Below are 20,165 nucleotides of genomic sequence, written 5' to 3'. Positions count from 1 at the left end.
CATGCAGACCAGCAACCAGCTCCTCCTCATGCTGTTGTGTTTAACAGCATCTGAACTCAAATTAAACTGGAGTGCAATGCAAGAAATACATAGTTTATTCTAAACAGGGAACATATTTAAGGTTCAGAAAACTGAGTTTAGGGAATAAAAGCAGTTTTTCAATGCAATGACCTCACCCTCAACTTGGCTATCTCCAGCTGCCTTTTACTTTGTGACCTTCCCAAAATCACTGCTAAAAGTCACCTGCAACATTCAGTATTAACCTACCACAGCTGCTGCTTCTTACACTTGCTATGTGGTGTCCGAGAAGAAATATGGCCTACACAGCAGCAAGAACATTTAAAACAATATTTATCGAATGGAAAGTGATTCCTGTCTGCTGCACTGACTAATTTGTCAACAGCCTGAGGCGGTACGAAGATGGAGGAGAAAACTAAACTTAAGACTGGGACTATAGAGACGGGTACAAAAATCAGCTGCTGTAGGGCTGTAAAAGCAGACAGGGTGCAGGGGCTGGGGGTCTGTCTGTTAGGGAGAGTGGTAGAGGGGATTAAAAGTCTTCTTCACTCAGTCGTCTGCTGGCGTAGGACTTTGGTTGGGACTTGCTGAACGGGAACGACTGAAACAAAAACAAAGAGGAGTTAGCTGGCCAAAGGGGAGGCTGGAAGAAGAAATCCCACATTATTCAACATCTTAGTTTAACTGGTGAAAAAAATGGATGGGTGCTGATATTTTTGAACTCTTTGAATACCTCTTTGACCTCTTAGACCAAGGTTCCTCTCAAGAACCACAGATTACTTTAGGTGCTCTATTCATCTAAGGCAACTCATGCTTACATCTCAGGAGTAACTGTAATTGAATCCCCCCGGGGCAGACACATTGTAAAATAAATGACAAGCCCCTGACACCCGTCTTCTCACTTGGTTCTAGAAAAGACTTTCTGCCCTATAGAGAGATTCAGGACTTAATCTTTCAACAATTATAAACTCTAAGGGCAGAGACACACCAAGCCAACATCAAAGAACTAGCAGTGGAAGAGGCCAACTGTTGTGTTGTCTCACATCACCGTCGTCTGGGCCAAAATGCGGCACAGACTACAGCTAATGACCAACTAGCACTTTCATTCTGCACTTGTGAGAGAAAATAACTCTCCACACCAGCAGGTGGCATTAGTCTGCGGTTGTCACTCAAAGGGAAAGCAGAAGACTTTGGACTGCACGGACATACAAACCGTAAACAAAGCAGCTCTCGCTTAACACAGTTTATCACTGCTTCTGTTTGAGAATATGTCTTTGATAAGATTTGGCAAATTACACTGGTGTCAGCCCTTTTTTGTTTACAGAAGAAAGGAGGCTGTGGCAGCAAAAATAAGAAGAAACTGCACAAAATAGGTGAAATCGTGGTTACTAAAGTGACAGGCTCAAGGGTATTTCCTGAACCTCTCTCTTCTCATTCACTGATTCACTAAGGTGAATAGCCAATCTGAGCACTCTCAACGATGAGGTCCACCCGCAGGCTCAGCATGCTGAATCAGCTAAAAAGTCGCTGACAGCGTGGTACGCACCTCACAAACTAAGGTGACAGTCAGTCACCGATGGCCAACTGTCAGCTTGGTGTGTCACAGGCCCAAAAGATGGAAGCTGTTCCATACCATGACCAGAGCAGGAACTGCACATTGTACTGAGTTTGAGTGCTAACATTAATACTATAATGGTAAAATGGCTTTAAATGGCAACAATCTTGCGAGATGTATGGCACAAAAAGAAGAACGTGACAAAGCCTCCTCACAGGTTATCAGCCCATTAAATTTCACGTTGCCCTCCTCTTCCAGTCATTCACACACACACACACACACACTCCACCACACATACAGAATCTAAGCACGCTGGTTAAAGCTCAACTTTAGCTCGATTATCACCAGTTTCTGCAGATTACATCAAGCCTGTGCTTTTTCTTTCACCATCAACATGAGCTTGTCAGGGGGTTTGGTTTTTGGTTACCTTTGGAGACAGTGGCAGAAACAACAAGTACAGAGAAGCGAAGGATGAAAGGACTGAAGGACGGATGACTACAACTTGCAGAGACACTGCGCTGGGAGGCTCTTGAAGACTGATCTCTCGTCAGCTCTCTTTCTCTCACTTTCAGAAGCTAAGACAGAGGCTGAAGAACTCTGGTAGGTAGGGGGGTCTGGTAGGAAGGTAATGGATTTAAAAAGGTAGTGGTTGCACTCTGATCTGTGTGGGTCAGCCCCCTGGTACATCTGAAGGCTGGCTGGGTGACTCTAGTAGAACAACTGTATGTGTGCGCGGGCTGATCTCGTCTGAGCGTGTGCGTCGGTTGAACACTGTGGGGAAGGTTCGGTCGGTAGGTCGACCTCTGTCTCGCTGTCTAACCCCAGATGCTGGCGAAGGCTGATCTCAGGTCAGCGCTTAGTCACCCTCCCGCAGGACGTGCACACCGCCAGCTGGCAGACCCTGGGCCTGGGATCAGCTGCGGTGTCAGTGCAGTGCTCAGCTCCCACCACACGCTTTAAAGAAAATATGAAAAATAAACAAAACTGTGCTGCAAAAATGCTCAAGTCACCAATGGTGTCGTTTGTCTGATCTCAGCTACTGTTTTTAAGGCGAGTTCCCTTTATCTAACCAAATTCAGGATAGGGATTTAAGAAATTCTGCCCCTGACCATCTTTCCTTAACACTTGTCAGTCCAATAGGTAAAGTTTTGTCTCTTGCTCTAAATGCATTTAGAAGAGGACTACACCTAGGGTGGGTGTGTACAGAGGATATGGGTGCATCTCACTGGTTTTAGCTGCTGTGAATCTGAACAGTTTACAGGCTGAGCAGAGAATTTCCTTCATGCGCTATATTTTCAAGACCAAGTGAAGCTGATTCAGAGCTACACTGAGGTTAAATGGTGCAGACAATGCAGAGCTGTCAAGAGATGAAAAAGAGAGAAGCAGAGAGAGGTCTAATCTTTTATCTCTCCTATACCTCCCTACATCAAACAGAGCCCCCAACCCCCCACTACTGGCCAGTAGCACAGGCAGAAGACAGATCTCTGTGTCCAGGAGGCAGAGGGTCTCGGTGGTCGTCCATCTCGCAGTCATGTGGCCGACGTTTGGTGACAGCATGAAACTATCAGGTGGAAGGTCATCTATTTAACAGTCAGTCCCTGTCTAGGGATGGAGCGCTTAGCTGTGGCTAACATGAAGAACATAACTGACCCTCTCTTGGAATGCAAGATAGCTGTGGTCTGGACTGTCATAGCTAAGATCTGGACTCACTGAAACGTCTTCCTACTGAAGTGTTACATACATCTAGAATGACTTGGAAAAACACTGATAACATACAGAACTAAGAACCAGAAACTTATTAGACAACCTACACCTGGTTCAGTGAATGACACACATCTGGACTGAGGGTTTACCTGTTCCTCTTGTGGTTCGTTGACGGAGATCGTGAGTGGGATCGGGAGGCAGAGCGTCCCCTGGGTGCAGAGCCAGAACGAGACCGAGATCTGGAGCGACTGGTGAACAGAAAAACAGGTTTACATGCCACACTATTGCAGGATAAAACTGGAAATTATGATCTGTGGAGACACAGCTAAAAACATATTTCCAAACCTTAGCAGAGCAGAGTGTTATCGATAACCACAAGTTGCAGAGAAGCAGAGGCACACACCTCCCAGATCTCACTGGGTACTGCTGACTGCCTGGTCCAACACTGTGTTAGCAAGTTTCTTCTAATTTTTCTTTCAGGGTTTGAGTACATGTCAGCAGGGTACAGCACAGTGACCTTCTAGCAGAGTACAGGAAACTAAATTCCTCTTCAGGGGTCTTGTGTCTCTGCTATTTGGCAGGGTCACTTCCATGATGCATCCCTGGGATGAAATTAATTTCGCTTTCCCCATTTTCTTTACTCTTTACTTTTATTTGCATAAAATTTTTAATGTAGGAGGGGAGACGCGCTCTGTGTAGATAGGGTGAGCCGGCAGTCTGGGACCAAGTGCTACATTCTGACGATGTACGCAACACTATCACCAGTGTCTCAAGTCTGCACACCACTCTGCCTCAAACTGTTCTTGGCTTCTCTCTGACTTACAGGTCAGGGCATCCCTGATGTCAGAGAGCACGCTGACTGCAGTTATTACTCATGACATCTGCACACATGCCAAAAACCACACTAACCAATTTTGTGCAGAGGAAAAAAAATACTTGAAGAGCCAACAAAGCTACATCCGCACTTATCTCTCTCACCATTGCTGTTTTGGTTTGTAGACTACCAGAGCAAAATTTATGTCACAGTTGATGCAGAGCGACGTCACATCTCCCCTCTGGTGTGGAATCCCGGCCTGCTGTCTGAATTGACAAACTGGCTCACGATTATACCACCCTTAGCTCAATCTGTATGAACAGCAGAAGGGCGGGATATTGGCGACCCTTTGGAACAGCAGTAGCGCAGGATCCCAGTGTAAAAACACCCAATGTTAGGTCTGCAGTAGCAGAGAACAGTGTCTCTGCTGCAGTGCTCCTATCAGAGAGAGCCAGCATTAACCAAAACAGGCACAGGTTTGAAATGAGTTCTTTTCTTTGCAGCACCAGAGTCGACTGAAGTTTTGTAAAGTGCTGCAGTGTGGTTTTCCGACCTGCTTTCATTCGTTAATGCCAGAGTTCACTACTTTGCTCCTTATCGTTAGTTTGTGATGAGCTACAAACTATTCACATCATCCTCTACACTGTTTTCAAACCTCATTACCAAGTTGTTAAAATGTGCTCAAACACCTTCCTTTTCTGAACTGACGTTACCAGCCAAATGGTGCATACAACCTACCTTCTCACTGGAGTCCTCGACTTGGAACGGGCCGGTGAGCCGGACCTAATGTTACAGGAAACACAGTGGGTTTAATTAAGAGCTGTGGTGGGAATGATTACACCCACCGTACATTTACTTAATTAACCGCAGAGGGATATAACATTAGTAATCTGTTAGTGATCTCACGCTGGTGGATCAACAACCCTGATGAGGAACAGCTACAGGTCCCACATGTCATTAATTACACAAAGAGAACAAGAATGAATGTACATCCTAACAGTTAATTAGAGTTCAGAGGCGTATTCTCACCTGCTCCTGTGCCTGGAATAGGATGGAGATCGGCGACGACTCCTGAGAAAGAACGGTGACATAAAGGATAAAGACAAGGCAGATCTGTAGGTCTGACTGGCAGACAACATTAACTTATCATTTACTATTCAGGACAAAATCCACTCTGTGCACATGTATATGGATGTTAATAAAGTCTTGTTATAAAAGTGATAGTATGTCATTTATCTCCAAACTCTGGAACATAACACCAAATCTGGCTGGATGGACATAGTAAGTGCCCCTTAGTTTGAATGAGTCATGCTTTTAAACCACACCTGTTGGATTCCACTATCAATCACACACCTCATTTAGACTGTGTGCTGTCTTCACACTGTAATCAAACCACACAAACCAGCATGTCCCGTTAATATTTCATAAGGTGCGTCTGTGATTCAGTGCAGACGTACCGACTGTGGCTACGGCTGCGGGAGCGGGAGCGGTAGCGCCGCGCACGGGATCTGGACCTGGAGCGAGAACGAGAGCGAGAGCGAGACCTGGAATGGAAAAACAAATTTATCCCCTTCTGTCCTCTGATGGCAACACTGTTTACATAAAAGAAACAAAAAAAGAGCTGTGCAGTGTAAACACTTAATATGCAAAAGAGAACAACAATTAGTCAGTTACTCAGTGGATTGAGAAACCGTATAGGAAACCTTGGCCTTTGGGAAAGTGTGGCTTTTTTCTTTCACAATTTTCTGAAATATTACAGACCACACAGCTCTGAAATACTTGACCAAAAAAAGAAAAAAAATGCACTAAAAAAGTGCATCCCATCAGCCATAAGCACATGCAGAAAGGACAGTACTCCTCCACCTGCTGCGACGGCCTCGCTTGCTGAAGCGATAGCAGTCATAGGCATAGTGGCCCCGGTCCCCACACTGGTAGCACCTATCATTGGGGTCGAACTGGCGTCGGCTGGGGCGCCCACGACCCTTCCTGGAGAGGCCCGTTGACATTTCCACACGAACACGGGAACCACAAAGGACCCTAAGAAGATGACAGGTAAGTAAAAGAGGCTTGAGACTGTTTAAATTCCTGCAGTGCTCTTAATAAAGCTTATAGTTAGGGCTGGCTCAGGTGACCCTGAGCCTTACCATAGTTATGCTGCTATAGGGCTAGACTGCTGGGGGGCCCCCTCTCTCTTCATCCATGTATATGAACCATTACATGTCATTAACTGTGTCTCCTCTCTCTCTCTCTCTCCCTGTACCTTTCTGCAGGTAGCCCTGGCTCTGGAGCTCTACGTTTCTGATGAGCAGTCACCAGCCACATGTTTGTTGTTGTGCCCTGTTGCTTTTCTTCTTTCCTCTCTCCTCTATCCACTCACCCCAACAGAAGGCCGCCCACAAAGAGCCGGGGTCTGTCGGAGGTTTCTTCTGTTAAAGGGAGTTTTTCCTCCATGCTGTCACTAAGTGTTGCTCAGGGGGATTTGTTGGGGTTTTTTTTCTCTATAATAATAATAATAATAATAATAATAATAATAGTAGTAGTAAGGTCTAGACCTTACTTTGCAAAGTGTCCTGAGATAACTTCAGTTGTCATTTAGCTATACATATAAAACTGAACAAAACTGAACTGATGAAGGCTGCAAGAAGGTTAGACTGTGCTTTTCTTTTCTTAATTCACCTAAAACATGACAATTTTTGTTAATATTATCTGTTACATGGCAACACACCAGATTTAAGACCTAAACAATGTACAAGAGTTTGTACCTTACAAAGCAGTTGGTCATTCTTGTTAAAGCTTTGCATTTCTAATGCTTCATCTTATTTCTGTCAAAGAAAGTCAACAAAAAACACCCTTTGAAGACAGGAAATGTTGCTACTCACTTTCCATCCATGCCTTTCACAGCATCCTCTGCATCTCTGGGATCCTCAAACTCTACAAAGGCAAACCCGGGCGGGTTCCTGGCCACCCAGACACTTCTCAGTGGGCCATAATAACTGAAGGCTCGCTCCAACTCCCCCTTGGCAGCACCATTGCCCAGGTCACCCACATACACTTTACAGTCAGTGGCCCGAGATGAACTACGGGAGGATGAGTAGTATGACATCGTTCCTTGCCTGATTGAGAAAGGAAAATATACAAAAAGTAATGCTTCATTAGGTATACCTTTTGTCACATAATGGACATGTTTTGATTTTAGTTCAAGATTAAATTAACGGTTTTTTTTTTTATGTTGACCTGTCCAAGGTGGACCCCACCTCTCACCCAATGTCAACTGAAATTGGCTCCAGCCCCCCTCAACCCTCTTCAGGATCAACACTACAGATAATGGATGGATTGATGGATATTCTACCACATAAAAAAAACATCTATCAATTTTCTGCTGCTTATCTGGGACCTAGATTAGAATAATTACATTTGAAAACATTTTCTATCATTCCCGGACCAGTGTGAACGCAGTAAAGATATTAATCTGCATTCTGTGGTATTTTAAAAAGAGCTTAAATATTTAAACTAGGTTAGTATCTTAAAAAAACACTTATTTGGCAAATCTTTTTGTCAAAAGCAATTTACAGTCGAAACACCCACATATCCCAGCCATACAAATACAGGTGGTGATGTTTTTAGCTTAGGGCGTGCAGGAGCGCCTGTCGGCGCGCCAAACGCGGCCTCCTCGGGCTTTAGTCCGACATCTATCGTCAGTTCCTATAAGACATTTGCTAAGCTGAATAGGCTTTGGCGTTTATTATTAACCGGACCAGTATAGTTAAAAAAAAAAGCTACTCGTACGCTCATCAGCGTATTAAATCTCACTGTCCGGGTTATTTATGGTGCGAGTTACATGCTACCAACTGGGGATACTGTTGTCCACAGCTCCGCGCGAATTTACCGATTCGCCCGGACCAGTCTATGCACACTGAACAGATCATGAAGACATTTCTAGCTCACAAATGTGTTCTTTGTTGACGCATTTGTAACAAACATTTGCTGCGTGCAGATATTCCTACAGATAACAATCGAATTCAAACATAAAATATACGTTTGGTATGTGTCTATAACTGGGTGAATCCAGGAATTAGTCGAAGGCCTTGCTCGTCTCCTGCTCACAAACAATGGCGCTGGCACGCGTTAGCTAGCCATACCTTCTTCCGCTTTACGATGATTTCCGACTCCTCTCCAACCTGAATAACTTCCAGCCAATTCAAATCAGAGATCTGGCGCAGTATTTAACTAATGGAAGACTGTCTTATCAAATTAATTCGCTAGCTAGCACGCTTACAGACTAAACAAATCTTCCACACGAGTCCCTCACATTAGCCGGTTTAATACATCGATAGGTTAGCCACAAGCGACGGAAAGAAACCCGTCACATTACCACGTGACACCCGCATCTGCGCACTAAAACACTTCCGACGAAAACCAAGCATTTTACTTGTTTTCATTTTACAGTGGTAACACTGTCGGCTATTTGTTTATATCTGTTTAATTTTTATATTTATTTCTTATTTTCAGTTGGTATAGGCTCTAAAGTATCCTTGCACTTGTGTCCTGTGTTTGATATAGGGTAACATGAAGGAAGATGCCCCTTTACAAGATTTTTAAAAGCTTGATATTGAATATTTTACCATTAAAATACCCGTTAAACTGTGTTTGTTTCTGCACGACCATGCTGTACATAGTGAATTCATACCCACCTTGCAGTTTTTCAACAGACAATCTTCTTAAGGGGGCATCTTACCCCATGTTACCCTAATTTGCGAGTTTTATAAAGATGCATTTTTAAATTTCTGCAATAAATGCAAAAAAACAACAACAACAAATTGATAAGATAAATGAGAAGAAGCTTGTTCAAAACACCATCACTGCATTTTTCAGTGAGAATATGATATAAAACCATATTAATCTTTTCAAAAAAGTATCAACATAACTATTAATTACTGATAAAGTATTTACGAGTCTTGCTATGGTGCTAGAGGGTGAATCTTATATTAGAGATAGTTTTTCATATAGATATAGATTTTATGGCCTTGGTGTTAAGATCCAGGGTGTCACCATAGCCTATATTTTAAATGTGGCACTGAGGGACAACGGACATAGGGTGTTGACTGCTGTACAGATTGTAAAGGCCCCTGAAGCAAGTTTGTGATTTTGATATAGAATCGTGTAAACAAAACTGACTTTACGTGACAGTGAATACACAAAAGTTTGGCTTGGTGTGCAAATGACTGGCTACATCCTGCAGATTTACAATATACATATATATTATTTTAGTCATTTATATTGTCCGTTCCTGCTTTAAACAACACAAATGTATCTTTGAGGTCCACTGTTATTTTTGTTCTTTGCAGAAAATTAGTCTTGGCAGGTGATAATTTACAAAAAGCACACAAGGTATCCAGGTCTAGTTTGCATCTAGAAAATGTTTTCACTGGGTAACATATAGTATATGCATTATTTTAAAAGAAACACTTTACCTTGTTATTGCTCAGTTTCCTGCTAACATCCAGGACATTTTTCAGGGAACACTCCCGATGACCCTCTCTGACACAGTAGTGGCATCAGCCATATTCTGCTGGGGCAGCAGAAGATGACATCTAAACCACAGACAGAAATGGACTGAGCAAAGGGCCAGCTCTGTCCTGGGAGGTCCCCTTGACCCAGTGCAGGTGCAGGATGACAGGAGGACATTAGCCAAGCAAACATCCCTGCTTGAACTACTTTTTATTATTGTAGCTACATTGTTTATATTGATGATACCTTGTCTATTACTTTTGATTCTTAACAGTGCCTTGTTTCCATTCCTTTGCTGCTGTGACGGGATGAATTTCCCAGTTATAGGACTAATAAAGGTTCATCTTATCTTATCTCATCTTAAAGGAGTCTCCAAGGATAATTTCCTAATACATTTGATGATTGTCTTGACTTTTAAATGGGCAATCTTTATCAGCATGCAAGTTACTGGGATCAGATGATGGCAATATTCTGTCTTTTGCCTTTAGGGAGAAATGATGACAATCTGATTGCATCAAAAATATTGCATAATCTGACATAAACCATTCACCTGCATAATTACTGCAAAATGACATTTAATTTGCATACACTTAAATTACATCATAATAGGCTGATGGATTTTGCCTTCTCTGCTATACTGGGTTCAAGTTTCATAAGGTCTGTGCATAAAGAAAGTAAAAACATCCACCTGATCCTGAAGTTTATCACTGCAGCTGCTGCATACAAGGTCCATTGTCTCGTTCTCTGTCCATGTAGGTTTGGGTTTGCACATTTAGTGCAAAATAATGACTCGGACACATCAGACCTTGAAAATAAATAAACTATATTCAAATAAGGTCAACTTCACTTGATTAAAGACCTTCATTTTCTTTCAGTAACACATTAAACCTCATGCCATGTTTTCAAAAACAAGTTACTTTTTTAAAGATTTTTTTCTACATTTCATAAAAAAACAAATATCATCTTCAGTTAATTTATTACAGTACTGAATAAATGTATATATCACATGATATTGTAGTAACTCAGTCATTAATTCCCTACAAAGGTTCAGGCAGAGACAGAAATTTTCAACATCACAGGAAAAAAACAACACAGAGAGACACACTGAAGAGTAAGACCTAGGAGGGAGCGAATGAGAGAAGAAAAGGAGGAACACTAACACTGACACAGGACAGGATCATACACCAGTGAACAAAAAAGATGACCTGGGATGTTGCTTGTTGCAGATGTAGCCTTGACACAACAAAGCAGGCTCTTTTCACAGCTTCTGACGGTAACAAAACAAACACACAGTAGACAATGACTCCATAAATGCTGCCTCTGTGTGTAGTTGTGATTGTGTATGTGTGTGCCACATGCTCATTTTATTTCACAAAGAGCCTCTGGGAGTGTGGGGAATCAACCTGATAAAATATGCCTATAGGCGTCCATCACAGTAGACCATGCTGCTAACACGCGTACACAGGGATTCATCATGCATCTGCAGAGGAACATGGAGGGAACGCAAACACAGACACACACTGGGGAGGGAGGGCTGAGGGGGAGAGACAGCTAGCTACAGAACAGCAAAGGCCGAAGCCAGACAGTTAGTACAGAATTTCATGGAGACAAGGAGCATTGTCCAGACATTGTAGACAGTTCTGTTTTTGGGTGCTGGGTCACATCTGGGTCACATCTGCTGGGAAAAAGCTGGGAGTGCTGGGCACATAATCAGAGCGGATCATTTTATACCCAATCACAGATTTTACAAGAGTTCAGCAGATTTGTGTGTGAGTGGTGGTTTAGTGAGCGGACTACAGCGAGGCTAGTGTCACGACCTCACACCACTGGTCTGCGGTGTCCCTCTTCAGCTCGTGACAACCCGAGACTGACAATCACACTGGCAATGTCCTGCAGTTTCTTCATGTAAACATGCTACTTAAGACTCAAAACTGCTCCTTCAAGAGGACTGGATGAAGAAATATATGTCAGTGGAGGGCTACGACACACACTGCAGCAGAACAACATGTGAACTGAGCTGTCGTCAAAGCTACTAACAAAATAAGATGTTCCTATATTGAACAATGAAACCACACTCCTTGACCTAAACTCGAAACTGTTTGCCTCAAGGATGTGTGGCACAGCATATCCATAGATAAATAATCTTCTTGTAAATAAATAAATATCTAAATTATCTCATGAGAAAAAATATACATAAGTATCAGACACAAAATAAGTCAGCAGACAACATACTTCAGTAGATGAGATGACTGGAGCTTCCTCTGTGGAAAATATATCAAAGTCTAATCCACTAAATTCAGCAACAACGTAATCTACACTGCCTACTGTATATATTAATACTATACCATACTATAATGTATATTGTTTAGAAGTACCAAAAGTCTACCTTGGCTATAGCTGCAAGGAAAAGATACAAAATAGATTTTAGAAAGTTTACAAAGTATATTAGCGAAGGGTAAACGAATCAAATCATTCTGATATTTTGTACAGTAACAGTAATAACAAATTCCACTTGTATAGCACTTATCATTTGTGAGTGAAATGTTTGTAATGGACCTGCAGCACAAAGTGCAGTGTCCTCACAGAAATATGAGTGTGACTGATATCAGGCAGTGAACATTACAGTAAACTCCTCACCTAGAAAATGATACTAGACTCTTGATGTGTCTATACTAATCACTAGCTATTTTATTAACAAATTATGACGTTGAGTACTGCTCGCTGCATTTGTTCTGACATTTTTTCACACACTGACTTTTCAGCTTCATGTATTTCTCTGTTGAAAGTAATAAACCTGAAATGTTGGCATGTACATGTCACAGCAAATCCCAGGATGTCTGCATGTAGCTCAGTCTTTGCATGCTTTGTACGCGTTCTACTTGGTTTTACAGTTTATTGATCAGCCAGTAGATTCAGTGGCTTGTGAACATGTTACTGTATGTTCCAACTCTGCCATGAGATACTGAGAAATGCATACATGCCTTGAAGGTCAGTGATTTCTAATGTCTGTTTCACTGAAAACAACTTTTGTCTGTGATTTGCATGTTCAGTAACACTACAGCTCCTTTTACTGACTTTGTGTTTCACATTAGACGGCCTGGTCCTGTCAGCTGTCTGCAAAGCAAAGTCCACTGTTGGCCAACAGGCTGTAAACAAACCCTGTTTAAATTAGATGATTAGTGAGTATTTTAATATAATGTACAAGCTTTCCAAGTTTTAGCATGTCTTGCACTTGTATTGTGCTCTAAGCACAAACAGATGGGCTGGGGCAATTTACAACGACCCCTTCCCACAGGACCAGAAATGTCCAGGTTACATTAGTCATCTGAACCAGTGGAAACTTCAGACAGTTCATAGTTTTCCTCCAGTGACTCTCCCATCACATATCGTGCAACAGCAGTTTGTCGAGTAAAAACACAACACAGTATAGTTACATCAAACAAAGTGCAACCTGGGCAGTTTGTACAAGTGAAAGCTTGGATGCTAGATTTTTGATTGTGGAGTTTCCTTAAGACATTGTATAGGTGCTCTGCTAACGCAGCAGTGTGGCGCATACTGACATCCTGCGTTCTAGTAGATGTGTAGGTTAGGAACTTTAACTAATCCATATCCTGTAGACTCAACGTTCAGTGACCAGAATCTGTTTTGTCAGCTTTTAAATAGCTTCACTGAAATTTCCTGGCTTTAAAGGATTCAGCTCTTAAACTAAGGCTGTAAAGTCTCGTTCGATCCTCCCATACATGTTAGTCTTACCATGCTGCTGTCACTACAGGTAAAGGATTAGTCTTTCAGGTTATGCAATAATGGGTTCGTTTGTTTCTACACACAGTGACAGAGCGACTACTTGTAGTTCTTGTACAGTAACAGTAATAACAAATTCCACTTGTATAGCACTTATCATTTGTGAGTGAAATGTTTGTAATGGACCTGCAGCACAAAGTGCAGTGTCCTCACAGAAATATGAGTGTGACTGATATCAGGCAGTGAACATTACAGTAAACTCCTCACCTAGAAAATGATACTAGACTCTTGATGTGTCTATACTAATCACTAGCTATTTTATTAACAAATTATGACGTTGAGTACTGCTCGCTGCATTTGTTCTGACATTTTTTCACACACTGACTTTTCAGCTTCATGTATTTCTCTGTTGAAAGTAATAAACCTGAAATGTTGGCATGTACATGTCACAGCAAATCCCAGGATGTCTGCATGTAGCTCAGTCTTTGCATGCTTTGTACGCGTTCTACTTGGTTTTACAGTTTATTGATCAGCCAGTAGATTCAGTGGCTTGTGAACATGTTACTGTATGTTCCAACTCTGCCATGAGATACTGAGAAATGCATACATGCCTTGAAGGTCAGTGATTTCTAATGTCTGTTTCACTGAAAACAACTTTTGTCTGTGATTTGCATGTTCAGTAACACTACAGCTCCTTTTACTGACTTTGTGTTTCACATTAGACGGCCTGGTCCTGTCAGCTGTCTGCAAAGCAAAGTCCACTGTTGGCCAACAGGCTGTAAACAAACCCTGTTTAAATTAGATGATTAGTGAGTATTTTAATATAATGTACAAGCTTTCCAAGTTTTAGCATGTCTTGCACTTGTATTGTGCTCTAAGCACAAACAGATGGGCTGGGGCAATTTACAACGACCCCTTCCCACAGGACCACAAATGTCCAGGTTACATTAGTCATCTGAACCAGTGGAAACTTCAGACAGTTCATAGTTTTCCTCCAGTGACTCTCCCATCACATATCGTGCACCAGCAGTTTGTTGAGTAAAAACCCAATCAGTGACTCTCCCATCACATATCGTGCAACAGCAGTTTGTCGAGTAAAAACACAACACAGTATAGTTACATCAAACAAAGTGCAACCTGGGCAGTTTGTACAAGTGAAAGCTTGGATGCTAGATTTTTGATTGTGGAGTTTCCTTAAGACATTGTATAGGTGCTCTGCTAACGCAGCAGTGTGGCGCATACTGACATCCTGCGTTCTAGTAGATGTGTAGGTTAGGAACTTTAACTAATCCATATCCTGTAGACTCAACGTTCAGTGACCAGAATCTGTTTTGTCAGCTTTTAAACAGCTTCACTGAAATTTCCTGGCTTTAAAGGATTCAGCTCTTAAACTAAGGCTGTAAAGTCTCGTTCGATCCTCCCATACATGTTAGTCTTACCATGCTGCTGTCACTACAGGTAAAGGATTAGTCTTTCAGGTTATGCAATAATGGGTTCGTTTGTTTCTACACACAGTGACAGAGCGACTACTTGTAGTTCAGTGTCTGCTTTCGGATCTGAGTCCATCTGGATGGAGTTTAAATGACAGTTCACACACTGTGTGTGTCCTTTTTGTTCCTCTCAGATCAACAGGCTGCCTACACACAGCTTTACACAGAGAGGTTTAACATCACGGATCAGCTGAGCAGACACAAATGCAAGGAAGGGAATATACAGGTGGTTTCTGATCATTCCCTTTTACATTATATACAGTGTGCGTGACTTATGCGATTATGCTCTGTATATGGATATACATGCAAAAAAAGCTTTAGCTAAATATATAAACCCCTATCAGAGAAAGACCAGGCCGGTAAGAGACACCTCTGACTGACAGGCAGGATTCTGAGGAGATGTGGCTCTTTAAAAACTTTATTTCACCAGTTTATCATCTATTTGCTGATCTGCTGAGACTGTTTAGCACACTGCCAAATTACTGCTCAACCCCATTCTCATTAAACTGTCTTTGTGTTTCTAATATTTGGGATTTGTTCCAATCTGTACATGAAATTCAAAAACACTGATCTTTCCTGACAGAGGAAGCAGAAACCTGACTTGTTTTTCATTTTCTTTTTGCTTGAATATGACTTTCTGTACAGAAGAGTAGCTACACATTCCAAGAATAATGTCAGGTCCGCTCGGCCTGACCAGCCTCTCTTTCTATTTTCCCTCTCCTGCTCTCCCTTTTTGCGGGATCAACGCCTCAGCTGTGTCGCATCGGGTAATTAGTGACTCGTGGGTCGGTGCGCACACCTGAGGCGTATTCCGGTGATTTGTTGGCTTCCTTATTTATACCTCTGGCAGACGCCCCGTGGTCGCCGGAGCATTGCAACGTACTATACTTAGAGTAAGTTATACAAAGGGTGTGGTTGACCCGCATTTGTTAGACGTGTGTAAGATGCTACGCTGACAGTCTCTGTGCGTTTTGGCTTGACCTTATCACCCTAACTATGCGGTTAGCAACACAGAAATACGTGCTTTGTCTTCCACGCTGACAGTCTCTGTGCTGTGGATTGTTACGTTCGTTCTTTTTGTTCACCTGTCCGTACTCATCCTCCTGCTATCCTAGTTCCTGTCGTTAGTTTGTGTGTTTACCGTCCTGGTCTCCTTAGTCATCACTGCCCTTCCCTTGTTGTATGTATTATGGACCTTGTTTTGTTGTCATGTTGTTTTTATTCCATTAAACCACCTTTTTTTGTACTAGCACCTGGGTCAGCCATCTTGAGTCCAACCCCAGTTCCCCCTCACCCTCCAGGTGAGGGGGACTAAACCATAACAAATAAGTGTTCCACTCACTTTTTCACTGCCTATTGAAAACACTGCCTTCTATATGTACACTGGGTTTTCCTATTTACAGCGCCTGTGGAGAACAAGCATCACCTCTTTGTAAGAACCTCCTGTAGTAAACAAACTGTGTTATTGTAAACATGTCACTCCTTTTTCACACAGTGCTCCACCTTTTCAGTGAGGACACATGAGGCTGGACCAGTAAAGTAGGTGAAACAGAGGACAGGCTTGTGTAGGAAAATGAAGGTGTTGTCCTTTCAGTGCAACTCGGATGCATTTTGTGTTGTGTGCACAGCTTTGTGTTCTATCCAAACACTAAAAGGCCTGCTCTTCAATCCAACTTAAACATAGCTGGATTAAAATAAACCTTCCTTTCCACAGAATGACACAGAAGCTGATCTGACCCGCTTTTCACCTCTAAAACTCCGCAGTCACTCTTTCTTCTTCTCTTGCTAACTTTGCTGTAGTTACATTTTTGTATTCACACTTCTCGGCCTTCACAAATACTTCCTCTCACCCTTTATCATGACTGTGCTTTTATATTTGCTATGGTCAGTGGACACGTACATACAGTGTGTGTGTGTGTGTGTGTGTATCTGTCAAAGCCCAGGCTCGTGCTGATTCATGTCAAACTGTGGACTATACTGTGTGTGTGTTTGAGTATATGTGTGTGTTTCTGTGCAATATTCTTCCAGAACCTTCTCCGTCTCCTTTTTAAAAGCCACTGATGTGGCAGTAGGCCTCCAGGCTGGAGAACAGGATGTAGAGGAACCACAGACCAAAGAACAGCAGACTGGTGAGGAGGCGGGGCATCCTCGGGCCGCCGAGCTCTCCGCCAATAGAGGGCCGGCGTCTGAACAGCAGCACACCCATGCAGATGAAAGCGAAGACGGTGAAGAGTGTGACTGAGAAAGCCAGTGACCCCGGTGCCACCTTGAACTCCTTCCCTTTGATTTTCCAATAGACGGCGGCCACTGACCACGCCACACCAATCCCCAAGAACACATTGACAGCGTTGCTACCGGTCACGTTCCCAACAGATGCATCGGCATGCTGGTCCTGCATGGCAGCCACTTTGCTAGCAAAGGTGTCTAAGATGCAAGAAAGAGGTGGGGAAAGTACATTAAGCACCTCGACACACATGTACACACACAAACAGAGGTGATACACTCCAAAACACAGACATTATGTCACTAAAACCCCATGGACCCTCACAGCCATGGATGGATTACTGAACGGGCCCAGGGGACACCCTGGTCCCTGGGCCACAGCATCTGTTTGAAATGGCTGTAACATTTATTTTGGGATTTATATGAAGACAAAGACACACAAAACGACCACAAAGAGACACAGGATAATCACAAAGAGATACAAAATAACTACAAAGACACACTAAAGAATCACAAACAGACAGTTTGTCTCTTTCAATCCCAGATACACAGGTGGTGTGCTGCAATTTTTTTAATTCAGGGGAAAAGAGTTAAAAGATTCACGCTGCACTTTACCACAGACGTGTTATAAGCCAAGCCAGGAAACTGAAAGGTTTGCCTGAGGGGGAGAGATAAAACTGCTTGCTATAATTAGGATTCCAAATTTAGCTGTGAATAGTTAATCACAGGACCACACAATAAGCATGCTGGGACTTCTAACAAACAGCTTTTGTGAACTTGTGAAGGATAACATGTGCACACAGCGTCACAAAGCTTATTAACTACTTAAAGGAAGGTCGGAGCCCTGGATCAGCACTGGGGTGCTTGGGGCTTGTGTTTCATGGTTAATTGGTTTGATCACTCTCTTCAAATACAAAGAATTTCTACAATGTTAGCAAAAACAAGAACCCCGGTGTTGTGAATGAGGTGATATCAGTTGTTCTCACCTCCTTTGTGATGAAGAGATCTGAGAAGCCCATTTAAACAGCAGATACAGTAGAGACAAGGCAAGTGGCAACCCTGGTTGAGCCACTGCATTTTGCTAATGGCAGGTGGAGAATCTGAGGACACTCATATTTTGCAGCAGAGAAACTTCTTTCTCATTTGAATGTGAATTTAAATCTCACTAGATGGATTATGAAGGTCATGACAAACATGCTGTTTGCTCTGTTATTCTTTTAAATGCTCAAACTGCACCTATACATTTACTGGATTTCTGATGACAGGACATAAACGTTCATAAAGGATACTCGTTCACCTGGAATAGAAGTTCCCAGTGCCACAAAAACCACCGCGGTCACAGTGTCCCGAAGCCCCACAGTGCAGCCGAAGTGTGACGCTAAATCTCCAATGATGGCGGTAAGGAAGCCGATGACGCTGATGGAGACGAGGAAGCAGGCCCAGCCATTCCAGTACTCTGTAGGTGGTACACAGGCAAACAGAACCTTCCAGAAGACGGTAAGGAAATGCATGACGTAGTCATAACAAGATGGAAGCCGCTCCTCACGACCTTCCTCATCATCATCATCCCCGTCGCCTGAGGGGAGACAAACATCACAGAGGAGATTAGAGCCAGCACAGCCTCTACAGTGCACACTGACACAGCTGGCTTCACATTCATTATGCACAGGAAGATAAATACTTTTATTTTCAGGTTAAATTTTCATGTTCTCACAAAGATGACACCACAGTGGAATATTAACTGTCTGCAGTGAACTGTTACTTCCACTAGAGGGGAGCCTTAAATTACAAATCTGAATCTGGTTTGGTAAGAACACTGGTTCACTGTGACAGCTGACTGTGTTTGTGGTCACTGGACTTGTTCATCCATCCATTATCTATACCACAGGGGGGCTGGAGCCAATCCCAGCTAACACTGGGCGAGAGGTAGGGTCCACCCTGGACAGGTCGCCAGTCTGTCACAGGGCTGACATGTAGACAAACAACCACACACACTCCTACGGACAGTTTAGTGTCACCAGTCAACCTGAGCTGCAAGTTTTTGGACTGTGGGAGGAAGCCAGAGCACCTGGAGAGAGCCCACGCAGGCACAGGGAGAACATGCAGACTCCACACAGAAAGGTCCCGGGTTGGCCGGGGCTCGAAGCCGGAACCTTCTTTCTGTGACAGCGCTAACCACAGCTCTGCTGTGCCGCCCCTGGACTTGTTCAGAATTTCCTATTTCTTACTTTTCTGACACAAGGAGATCCCAGTGTGTATGTAGCATGAATAGAGTAGTTTGTGACACATACTGTGTAATTACAAGAAAGGCAGATTTTAGGTTGTCTTTTTGTTGTTCATGACTTTGATTAATTCAAGGGACAAATATAAACACAGTTTGCTGCCCTTGTTGTACAGCCATGTGCACAGGTCTGGTTTCAGAAGTGCATGTGTGGAGAACAATGTAAATAGATACCTGATGCTTTATGGTGTAATGTTGTATTTGCATCTTTGCTAACAAGAACACCGGTTTTTGAGCAGTTTGCCTTTGGCTAGTGTTAAATTCCAGCACCTTTTAACTGAAAATAAAAATATTACCTCAAAAACAAAGTCTACTCTTCCCTTCCATTAAAACTGGGACAGGGTTTGCTTGTATCCTTTTCAGGCGGCATACAGAGGCTTTATCACTAAAGTAGGGCTGCCTATGTGTTGCCTGAGAGGTAAAACTCTGGGGGAAAAGGTCTATATTGAACTTGTTGCTGCTTGAGCTCGGTGATAAATGAAGGCCAGTCATAAATATATCAACATTTTCATCAACTCAAAGAGACTTTATTCAACTCAACACTATAACAATGACACCCTTCTGTACAGGGTTAGGACCACTACTGTTATTTGAGACTTGGCTTCATGTGTTTCCTCCAAAAACACTTCAGGTAACTAACGGTACATTTCTCAGAGAGCTGGCAGACCTGCTCAACACAAACATATAGCACTTTCAAGATGCAGGGTCGCAGTCTTACACGCCTCTCTGCTGTCTCCTTGCAGCTGCTACCCACCCAACGCTCCCAGTACCCCATAGAGACTGTCTGCCCCCCGCCCACCTAAATTATATAAATCAAGAATCAACTCCAGA

At 42.9% G+C, this 20,165-nt stretch overlaps 2 protein-coding genes across 4 annotated transcripts in view; both read right to left on the bottom strand.

Moving 5' to 3' along the window:
- Nucleotides 1-6: 6 nt before the first annotated feature.
- srsf7a (serine and arginine rich splicing factor 7a) lies at nucleotides 7-8,494 on the bottom strand. Of its 3 annotated transcripts, none has more exons than XR_002276862.1 (9): nucleotides 8,231-8,494; nucleotides 6,971-7,204; nucleotides 5,955-6,128; nucleotides 5,549-5,635; nucleotides 5,121-5,162; nucleotides 4,830-4,874; nucleotides 3,427-3,525; nucleotides 2,001-2,527; nucleotides 7-619 (listed from the first exon to the last, which is right to left on the bottom strand). XR_002276862.1 is itself a non-coding variant. In XM_020623548.1 (8 exons), the coding sequence occupies exons 2-8, from the start codon at nucleotides 7,192-7,194 to the stop codon at nucleotides 568-570; spliced, it is 723 nt and encodes a 240-aa protein (XP_020479204.1). In that variant the 5' UTR covers nucleotides 7,195-7,204; nucleotides 8,231-8,489; the 3' UTR covers nucleotides 7-567. The 3 variants fall into 3 exon arrangements, 1 of the variants encoding a protein (XP_020479204.1); XR_002276863.1 differs by lacking the exon at nucleotides 8,231-8,494 and adding an exon at nucleotides 8,128-8,214; XM_020623548.1 differs by lacking the exon at nucleotides 2,001-2,527 and having other exon boundaries at nucleotides 8,231-8,489.
- Nucleotides 8,495-16,083: 7,589 nt separating this feature from the next.
- The window catches only part of slc8a2b (solute carrier family 8 member 2b), a 65,632-nt gene continuing 61,550 nt past the window's right edge, over nucleotides 16,084-20,165 (bottom strand). Inside the window, exons 15-16 of the mRNA XM_020623561.1 lie at nucleotides 18,351-18,629; nucleotides 16,084-17,254 (exon numbers count right to left, since the gene is read on the bottom strand). Of these exons, the coding sequence (XP_020479217.1) occupies nucleotides 16,878-17,254; nucleotides 18,351-18,629 (656 nt within the window). The 3' untranslated portion in view covers nucleotides 16,084-16,877. The remainder of the gene's footprint in view (nucleotides 17,255-18,350; nucleotides 18,630-20,165) is intronic.

Source organism: Monopterus albus, unplaced genomic scaffold (assembly GCF_001952655.1).
Source record: "Monopterus albus unplaced genomic scaffold, M_albus_1.0 scaffold304.1, whole genome shotgun sequence".
Classification (NCBI taxonomy): Eukaryota; Metazoa; Chordata; class Actinopteri; order Synbranchiformes; family Synbranchidae; genus Monopterus; species Monopterus albus.
This window is presented reverse-complemented; position numbering and strand designations above follow the sequence as displayed.